This window comes from Rhinopithecus bieti, unplaced genomic scaffold, assembly GCF_001698545.2.
Source record: "Rhinopithecus bieti isolate Rb0 unplaced genomic scaffold, ASM169854v2 scaffold_11933, whole genome shotgun sequence".
In the NCBI taxonomy this organism is placed as follows: domain Eukaryota; kingdom Metazoa; phylum Chordata; class Mammalia; order Primates; family Cercopithecidae; genus Rhinopithecus; species Rhinopithecus bieti.
In genome coordinates this window covers 1,865,433-1,875,141 of record NW_016806995.1, presented here as the reverse complement: position 1 = coordinate 1,875,141, position 9,709 = coordinate 1,865,433, and the positions used below count along the sequence as shown (strand labels likewise).

Genomic DNA, 9,709 nt, shown 5'->3' with positions numbered 1-9,709 from the left:
GGTCTGGCTGGCTGGCTGGGGCCAGCATGCTGACCTTCAGGTCTTCTGGCAACGAATCAAGGTGGCCCGAGTGAGAAAACAAGTTAGTCATAAACAGACCACCACGCGTCTCCCGGCTGACTGCGGGCACCTCGGGTCTACAGAGGGCCCTGCCAACTTCTACTTCCTGCAGCCACGGGTGGACCAAGAACATGGCTGCCATTCTTCTCACAGACTAAAGCAACTTTAAGATAAGGCATTTGAGGAAGGGGAGCGTTATGCTGACTATTCATCATATTCACAAACATTCAGAAAAAGCACACAGTGGGAAATTCTTTGCTACAATCACTGAAATATCACGAGACAATGTCATAGTTCAAAAGGGAAGCCCTGCAATTCAACTGACCCTAGAAGCCTGCTGAAATAAAAGTCACAGCTGAGCCAAGAGAATATTGCTTCTACTGAAGAAAAATTGCTTTCAAAGGCTCTGTCAGGAAATCAACTCATAGTATAACAGAACAGTGGCAGCCATGCAGCGAGGGTTCTTTGTGTGGCCACACAGGTATTCCTCTCATCTAAACTACATGGAATTACCATCCTCCTCGCAAGAAAAGGGACTCAGAGGGATTAGGAACCCCATCCCAGGACACACTGCTGGCAAAGGTCTGAGGCAGGATCCAAAGGCCCAGGTCTGTTGGAAGCCAAAACACAGTGCTTAACTGGCTTGGAGACCTCACTTGCGCTTGAGCTGAGCCACCCACATGCGCTTCCCCTGTACTTACCCCAGCGAGGAGTATGCCACCGTGCTCATCCACCAAAGTCAGAGAAGCTATGTCAGGCAGAGAGGTGGGGGCTGCCTCACAGACAGCCAAGGTGTGAAATAAACACAAACACCATTTTGTAATCAATGATTTTTATCTCTGAAAATGGAAGCAAGTGTTTTGACAGAACACTATGGCCACTCTATAAGAGCCGACGTAGGAATAATTCACTGTCCTCTTCCGGGATGTCAGGGCTTAAAAAAAAAAAAGACAAAACAAGAAAATAATCCACAATGCTTTGGGCGCCTACTCTGAGCTTGGCTGAGCTTATTCATTAAATAAGTCATAAGCTACAAACTAATATCAAGGTAACTTTCCCTTGCCCTCCTGCTTCTCTTTGAACCACATGCCCTACGGTGTTTCACCACCATCAACAACAACTTTGTTTACTTCATTAATTCGGTATCAGAACCTTAAAACATTTCTGAATCTTAGACACAAAGGTCCTCAGCAGATTACACTGATAAAGAAACAAATACAGGTTTGAATATAAGTCATTGTCATTATTGTTTTCTTTACATCTCATGATCCACTTCAATATTAAACACACACATACACACACACGAAACCACATCAAACATTCAGATGCCCTGAAATTGTGGAGACAGCACTCCCAATATTGGCTGGATAAGAACATGGTCCTTTTTCTATACGGGCATTACTCAAAGTTCAGCTATCACCACACTCTGCCTTCACCCTGACTCCCTGAATACAGACGTTTCCAACTAGTCCCATGCCCACACCAGCACAAGCGTGTGCAAGAATTCCCTTCGTGGTCCCAGTGGCACTACACATTTCACGTTCAATCACAGACAGCCCTTCCAAAACAGAGGCTCCTTACATCTTGTTTCCCAAGCATGCACTATAAGAAACTGGAAATGGGACAAAGTTCTAGCTAACCGAGGAATGAACAGGCAACCAGAGCTCAGTCTCTGGCCCCCTCCAAGTTCGGGAAACCTCTGTGCTTTGATGCAGCCTTGGTGAGAGATGGAGAGGCAGGGCAGATTAGTTGTGCAGAGGGACATGTTTGTACACATTAAAGCTACAGCAGAGGTCTGCGTTCCTGTTTCTGCTTCACTCTCGATCATTCTCCTCAGTCTCAATATTCATTCAATCGCACCCTCTGGCCTCATCTTAGCTTAATGTGGTTAGAGCTAAAGGGCAGACAGGAAAGAAGGAATGGCTGGGAGAGCCCTGAGAGAGGTCACAGCACATGTGAGGAAGAGGGTAGAGCAGGAGCTTTGTTGGTGGAAGAAGAACCACTTCCTCCTCCAGCACAGCATGGGGACAGCACGGGGACACAGGATCACCCAGGGCAAATACCCCTCTCCACATGCCCTCATTTTCAGTCCCCACCACTGTACTCAAGAGCTAGGCAAGCTGCTGAAAAGGGCAAGAACGAACGCTCAGCAGTACACACGTCTTCCTGTCCCGGGCACCCTTGTCAAGTACTGACCAAAACCTGAAACATGATGTTTAAAGTCATGAATGCAATAGATCCTAGGTGTGTAACAAACTGCAGAAACACATGCTAGTTTGGGTTAGATTATAATCATCTGAAGCACAGGATAACCAAGAAGCAAAATTCCATTCTGGTACAAACACCCGATTTCTAGAAAAGAGAAAGGAAAGGAAGAAATACGATGTGAGTTTTTTTGATCAGAAGACTCCATGAAATGAGAGCGGTGGTAATACGAATCCACGTGATTTTTCAAGTCTTCCTGTTGTACAGTCATCAAAATGACCAGGTTTGTGCTGCAAAGGAGCCAGCACCATGTGGCTACTGCTTTGATTGTTCTCAGATGAATGTTTATACAAAATAATATCTTATCTTCATTTAGTTTATAAACATACACAGTGCTGTCCCTTTCAAATTAAGGAAAAAAAAACCACACACAAATACTGCAAAGTAGCAAAATACAAAGGAAAACAAAGCTACTTTTGGTTTTGGCAACATTAAAAAAGAAAGAAATATAAAAAGCAATGTGGCATTGGTCCCTATTCGTTTAAAAAAAAAAGGGTACTTGGGCATGACACAATCAGAATTAGTTTGTTTTCTAAAATTCAGAGTATCTGGGATTTTAAAAGTAGCACTTTTTAAAAAGTTCAACAAGTCACATTACACTTAAAACATCAAAAAAGCTTTCTGATAAAAAGCTCAGCTTTTAAATCACGTTTTGTTTCTGCAAATTTGGGAGACAAATTGAGTTCTTACTGGAATGTGGCCTATGGCTGGTTGACAACTCTGAAATGGAATGTCTCCAAATGGCAGTGCCTCCCTTTCCGCCCTCCCTAGGACCACACCAACAACCAGCTCCCAAGCACAAGTTCTTGCTCCCATTTTTTTGTAGGGGTGGGGGTGGGACCTTCAGGCTGCTATCTTCGCCATCTGCTGTTCTAACTTGGAAATACGCTCATCTTGATTGCAGATTGTGTCTTTTATAGATTTGATCTCTTTTAAAATCTCATCCAACTTGGCTTCATTTTGCTAAGAAAACAAACAAAAAAAGGAGGCAGTGATTAAAATGCAGCAAACAAAGTTCAACACAGTTCAAAACTTGTAAGATATAAAATGCAGTTTTCTATTTTGCAAACGGCAAGCCATAGTCACCAAATTGAAAAGAGACGTCAAAGCCCTACTGCATCTGGGACTTTGAACCCAATGAGCACTGGCCGATCTATCTGAAACCCCATGGCAAAGCGACAGTGTGTCACAGTGCCACTTCTGATCCCGAAGCCTGTGCATTTACTCAAATAAAGGGTCTCCTGGGTCCCAATTAGACTATAGGACAAAACAGGCTCCTTCAAGAGTGCCCTACGTCACAACCACCCCAATCACTCCATCAAGAGTAACTTCTATCTGAGCAGAGCGAGGGCTGACTCTCCCAGAGGCTACAGAGCTCCTGCCATTTGTGAGGGAGGCTCCTTCTTGGGAGCGAAACCCTTGCCCTGTGTGTCCACTCCTTCTCTTACCCAGGACCTGCTCTCCCGGCAACAGCAGCACTCTTCAGTGGCCGCAGCGAGTCAAAGGCAGGCTTGATTCCCTTCACCCCACCCAAAGGGCTCTTGCCTAAATCCCCCTTGTCGCCAAACCCACACAGCCAGATCCTTCTGTCGTAACCACTCAGCTACATCTGAACACTTGCCACTCCCTCCTTCCAGGGACCTCCTCTCCCTGGTGCCTATGACCCCACGCTCCCATGATATTTTATTTCTACCCAAATCAGAGAAGGGAGACTGATACCTATCCAAATCTTGGTGGTTTGTGGCCACACTTGGCTCCTTTAATGGGGCTAAAGGAGCTTTAACTCCGTTAAAGGAGGCAAGTGTGGCCACAAACCACCACCATCACGTGACCGAGGATCTTCTCCCACTTTTTCATTTACTGAAAACCCCCGTGCACCCAGCTGGGACAGTACTCGCCGACGCCCTGGACCACAAGGGCTTTCCAGATGATAAAGCCCGAACCAGCCAAGCACCCCTGCACTCCAGTCAGTGGTCCTCACCACACTGGCTGTGTCTGTAGTTTTCTTGGGGACGCTGATCAGGTCGCACTTCTTGTTTGCAGTGGGCTTGCTATCCAGAATGTTCTTCTTGACCACCTTGAGATCCCTGTTTTTGCCTGGAATATACCCGTGCTTCAAGGAGATGAGGATTGGGTCTGCATTCTTGCCCTCGAACCACTCTTCTGCCTCCAGCGCGGCCTCTGGCCCCGCTGTGTCAGGATACAGGTCATCTTGGAAAAGGTCAGACTACAAGAGACATTTGGCACCCACGGGTAAGGAAGAAGAAAGGCTTGGGATTTTTGAATTTCATTTTTACATTTGTTTAAAACATGGATTGTCTAGAAAACTGAGCACTCACCTTCCTGGGAACAGTCATGATAATAGGTTCACACTTTCTCTCATGAAGTTTGAAGAATCTTCAGAGGGGAAATAAAGGCAAAGTTGCATTTAGTGAAATATGAGGTTGACTAACAGGATGAATAATGAGTTTTCTACAACGTTGTCTGAAATGTCAAGTGCTTTTTTACCCATCCCCGCATCTGATCCACCCTGGGAATAGGCAGAACTTAGTGTTCCTGGTTGACAGATGACAGAACGGAAGCTGAGAGTCACTATGCTAGGAAATGGCAGACTGGAGACAAGAACCATGAGTAGAGGTCTACGTATGATGATGACAAATGCCAATTATCTGGGGGGCAAACTGTGGTAGAAATAATAGCAACACTGAAACTGACTCACTTGTGAAAAAATTACCATGTCAACATACAGGAAAGAACACACATCTGTTAGACTGTATCTACAATGCAACGTGGGTACAAGGTCTTCTACCAGCTTGAGGTGGTTGAACATGTGTAAGTATAAATATGACTTTTAGAAAACAAACAAACAAACAGAAATCCTAGGATTATGATTTTCCCTTCCAAGCAAACCACCTCGTACATGACACTCAGAAAAAATGTGAAACTATCCAAAATGTGGAAAGAGAATGTAAAGCAACTTGCACTGTAATATTGGAAGAAGGGAGCAAAGAGCTCTGTAATGGGGAAGAAAGGTAAAACATTTTTGTTTGTATCGTACAAGAGAACTGAACAGACCAGAAACGACTTCTCTTATGATGACCCTGATAAGGTCAAGCCAATTTTGTCAGTCAAGATGGGAAACAATAAAAAAAAGTCTCTAAAGCTCCTGGCAAAAGAGGTGGCCTTAGTGAGCATTCTGACCAGATCACCAGATCAAATGGCTGGTGTGCAAGGGGGGAGTTGAGTGTGGGCGTCAATGCCGCTGGGGAAATGTTTTTTGAATTCCAAGAGTTAAGTCAGAGAAGACACTGCCACATCAAATATGCAAAACCAGTGAAACTCATTTCTCCTGGAAACCTGCAGCCTTTGGCATCTGACACTGGGCAGGAGTCCATTGAAGACAACCTGGCAGATACATTGTTCTAACGCATCAGGGGAACAAAAGCTGAGTAGAGCTCAGGGTGGTAAAGGTTTATAAAATCATCATCCTCTTTAAAAGGAAGGTTGTGTCAAATGTGCCTCTTTACTATTTAAACCAAAAACCAAGAGTCCCAAATAAACCAAAAACCTTTTTTTTTTTTTGAGACCGGGTCTTATTCTATCGCCCAGGCTGAAGTGCAGTGGCACAAGCTCACTGAGGCCTTGACCTCCTGGGCTCAAGCAAATCCTCCCACCTCAGCCTCTGGAGTAACTGGGACCACAGGTACATACTACCACACCTGGCTAATTTTTTTAATGTTTTGTAGAGACAGGGTCTCACTAGATTGTCCATACTGCTCTTGAACTCCCAGGCTCAAGTGATCCTCCCACCTTGGCCTCCCAAAGTGTTGGGATTAGAGGGTGAACCACCACTCCTGGCCCAAAAACATTTTTAAAGACCGATTTAATGAAAATTCTGTGGTTAGTATAGCGAATAAAAAGACTGACTTGGCTTTGACTTCCAGCTGTACTACTAAAACCCATGAGAGTGTGACAACCTCAGCAAGCCTTAAGTGCTTCATCCATAAAACGGGGATAAAAGTAACACCTACCACATAGGATTGTTATGAAAAGTAAGAGGTAGCAAGTAGCATATTTAGCACAGTGCCTGCCATATAATAAATGCTCAAGAAACACTTTATAAATCGGAGACATTCCAAACAACTGTGTTTATAGTCTGTCGAACTTTTAGATGACAACAAATGTGTTTTGAAATACTGGATGTAATCATAAACTCGAATTCAGTCTATTTTGAACCACATTTTGATTAGTTTGGTTTAAACCACAATTTTCAATTATCTGTAACAGCTTTCCCTCATTATTCCAACTAAAACAAACAAACAAAAACTCCCATATAGAGTTTTGGTTTGTTTGTTTTTGTTTGTTTGAGACAGAGTTTCACTCTGTTGCCCAGGCTGGAGTTCAGTGGCACCATCTCGGCTCACTGCAACCTCCACCTTCCAGGTTCAAGTGATTCTCCTGCCTCAGCCTCCTGGGTAGCTGGGATTACAGGCACCCACCACCACACACAGCTAATTTTTGTATTTTTACTAGAGATTAATATAAAAGGGGCTTACAAAATTCTTTTACTTTTATTTTGAAAGATGTAAGTATCAATTCTTTAATTGTGAGACCAGAACAGCAAGGTTTTAAAAGTCCATAAAACACAGTGTTATACAAATGTTTGGTATGACCCTACATGTGATGACATAATGCTAATTATTCTGTTGTTTGAAATGGCTAGTGGTCACTGAGTCTCAGAGGGTACATTTGTTGACTAGCATGAGAAAAAAGCCTGTCCCTTAGGAAGCCCAGCATTTAGAATATGAATTTTTTAAAAATCAGTAGTAGTACAGAGAGGTAGAAATTAAATCATAGCTGAACTTCCTAATCAAGCTAACCTACCGCCCCACTGTAGGACCTTTGGTTTCTCTATTTTAGGACCAGTGGGGCCCCAAATACAGTTCTGATTCTGGTTCTTCCACTTATAGGGTAGGAAAACCACCCCCTTTTCCATCCCCGAGCCAGGCTCTCCCCTACTTGCCCACCAGGGAACACTGACCATGGCCTCAGTTTGAAGATTAAAAATGTAGCTGGGATTATAGGCACCCACCACCACACCCGGCACATCTCACTTTTTATCATCATCTGAATGCCTGGTGATACCAGAGCAATACAGCTACAAGACATTCTATGAAGCCCAGCACATTTCACTATTTCTGTAGGTGTGCAATACACCCCAGCTATGCCACTTAATTGCTGCACTTCAGTTATCTGGGCAGGAAATGAGGTATTAATTCCACAGTACACACAAGGATAGAAAGACATGGGCTTCATAGAATTTCTTGTAGCTGTATTGCTCTGATATCACCAGGCATTCAGATGACGATAAAAAGTGAGATGTGCCGGGTGTGGTGGTGGGTGCCTGTAATCCCAGCTACTTGGAAGGCTAAGGCAGGAGAATTGCTTGAACCAGGGAGGCAGAGGTTGCAGTGAGCTGAGATCACAACACTGCACTTCTGCCTGGGCAACAACAGAGCAAGACTCTGTCTCAAAAAAAAAAAAAAAAAAAAGTGAGATTTTTTCTAATGAAGAAACTCGGTTTTAGTGAGTATCCTTAGAAAGTGCCATCTGATGGCAATGGGTACAATTCTACTACTTTCTTGCTCAGAATGGTCAGATATTTTTGAGACCTGAAGTATATGCTAGTCTAAGTACAAATAATTGTCACACAGTTACACCAACCTAGAATACTTGACAATCTCGATTCTTTACCTGGCAATCTCACATTTGTTGACATCAAGTCCCCTCTTGGGCATGTAACCCATCCCTCTCTGAGGCTCCTTGCTGCTGAATGTGTTGAGGTAGTGGACGTACGGGGATTCATCCGTGATCTCAAAATAGCGAATACTGCTGTCACCCTGTAAGAAACCAGAGACAAGTTTGTGTCTGATTGTTAACTGAAACCTCTGGATTATGTGGGTGTCTCTTTCCTCTATAAACCCAGCATTAGTTGGGACCCCACTTCAGTAGCTGACCTTTTCTTCCTCATAAAGAGGCTTGCCTAAAGCATATGACAGTTTCTTTTCCTCACAAAGTAACCCCTCACTTATCAAATGCTAGCATGCCTTTTAAGTGGTCTCTTTGGCCTCTACAAAAGGCTTCAATTTTACTCCCCTGAGCCTAGGCACCAGGCCAGGGTTAGGGCAAAAACGTTAATGCCTCTGCCAAACAGCTACATTGCAATTCAACTTCGAAAAACAAACAAACAAACAAACAAAGACTAAGAGAATTGCTGAGAATGCAATTACTGATTTAAGTATAACGCAATGCTGTTCACAGACCTAAGGGCACCAATACCAGGCACTGAGTTGATGATAAAAAGTGAGATTTTTCTTTTTTTTCTTTTTTTTTTTGAGACGGAGTCTCGCTCTGTCGCCCAGGCTAGAGTGCAGTGGCCGGATCTCAGCTCACTGCAAGCTCCGCCTCCCGGGTTCACGCCATTCTCCTGCCTCAGCCTCCCGAGTAGCTGGGACTACAGGCGCCCGCCAGGTCGCCCGGCTAGTTTCCTGTATTTTAGTAGAGACGGGGTTTCACCATGTTAGCCAGGATGGTCTCGATCTCCTGACCTCGTGATCCGCCCGTCTCAGCCTCCCAAAGTGCTGGGATTACAGGCTTGAGCCACCGAGTATCCTCAGAATGTGCCATCTCACAGCAATGTGTACAATTCTACTTTCTTGCTTAGAATAGTCAGATATCTTTGAGTGCTGAAGCACATGTTAGTCTAAGTACAAAGAATTGTCACACAGTTACACCAACCTGAACAATGATGGCAATCTTGTCTGGCAGAGAGGAGATATACATATATGTAAGAAAGAAGAAGACAAAAATAGCTAGGTGGTATCATGCCTCAACAGTGCTCCCAGTTCTCATGATTTCCATTTGTCTCAATGATTGAGATATCTAAAGCAATGGAAAAGAAGCTAAACCCTTAATAGTCATTTCTGCATACCCAAAAGAATTTTCCATCTAATGTTACTAATATCTGAGTAACTGCTCATTTTGTTTGTTTTAATTCAGTCAAGGGCAACAATGGCAAGGTAAATGTACTTAACACCTGTTAACATCTGCAGTAAAATGGCTTTCAAGGAAACAGACAAGATCTCTGTTTCTAAAACAATGACCTATAAAAATGTAAAGCAGGTCTGGCCGGGCGCGGTGGCTCAAGCCTGTAATCCCAGCACTTTGGGAGGCCGAGACGGGTGGATCACGAGGTCAGGAGATCGAGACCATCCTGGTCTACACGGTGAAACCCCGTATCTACTAAAAAATACAAAAAACTAGCCGGGCGAGAGGGCGGGCGTCTGTAGAACCATCTACTTGTGAGGCTGAGGCAGGAGAATGG

The 9,709-nt window shown here is 44.1% G+C and overlaps 1 protein-coding gene across 3 annotated transcripts in view; it reads right to left on the bottom strand.

The window, feature by feature from the left end:
* Positions 1-875: 875 nt before the first annotated feature.
* The window catches only part of CORO1C (coronin 1C), a 90,050-nt gene continuing 81,216 nt past the window's right edge, over positions 876-9,709 (bottom strand). For all 3 annotated transcript variants that reach the window (XM_017879736.1, XM_017879737.1, XM_017879738.1), the window contains 4 exons: positions 8,080-8,225; positions 4,665-4,722; positions 4,307-4,552; positions 876-3,288 (listed from right to left, as the gene is read on the bottom strand). In XM_017879736.1, the coding sequence (XP_017735225.1) occupies positions 3,169-3,288; positions 4,307-4,552; positions 4,665-4,722; positions 8,080-8,225 (570 nt within the window). In that variant the 3' untranslated portion in view covers positions 876-3,168. The remainder of the gene's footprint in view (positions 3,289-4,306; positions 4,553-4,664; positions 4,723-8,079; positions 8,226-9,709) is intronic.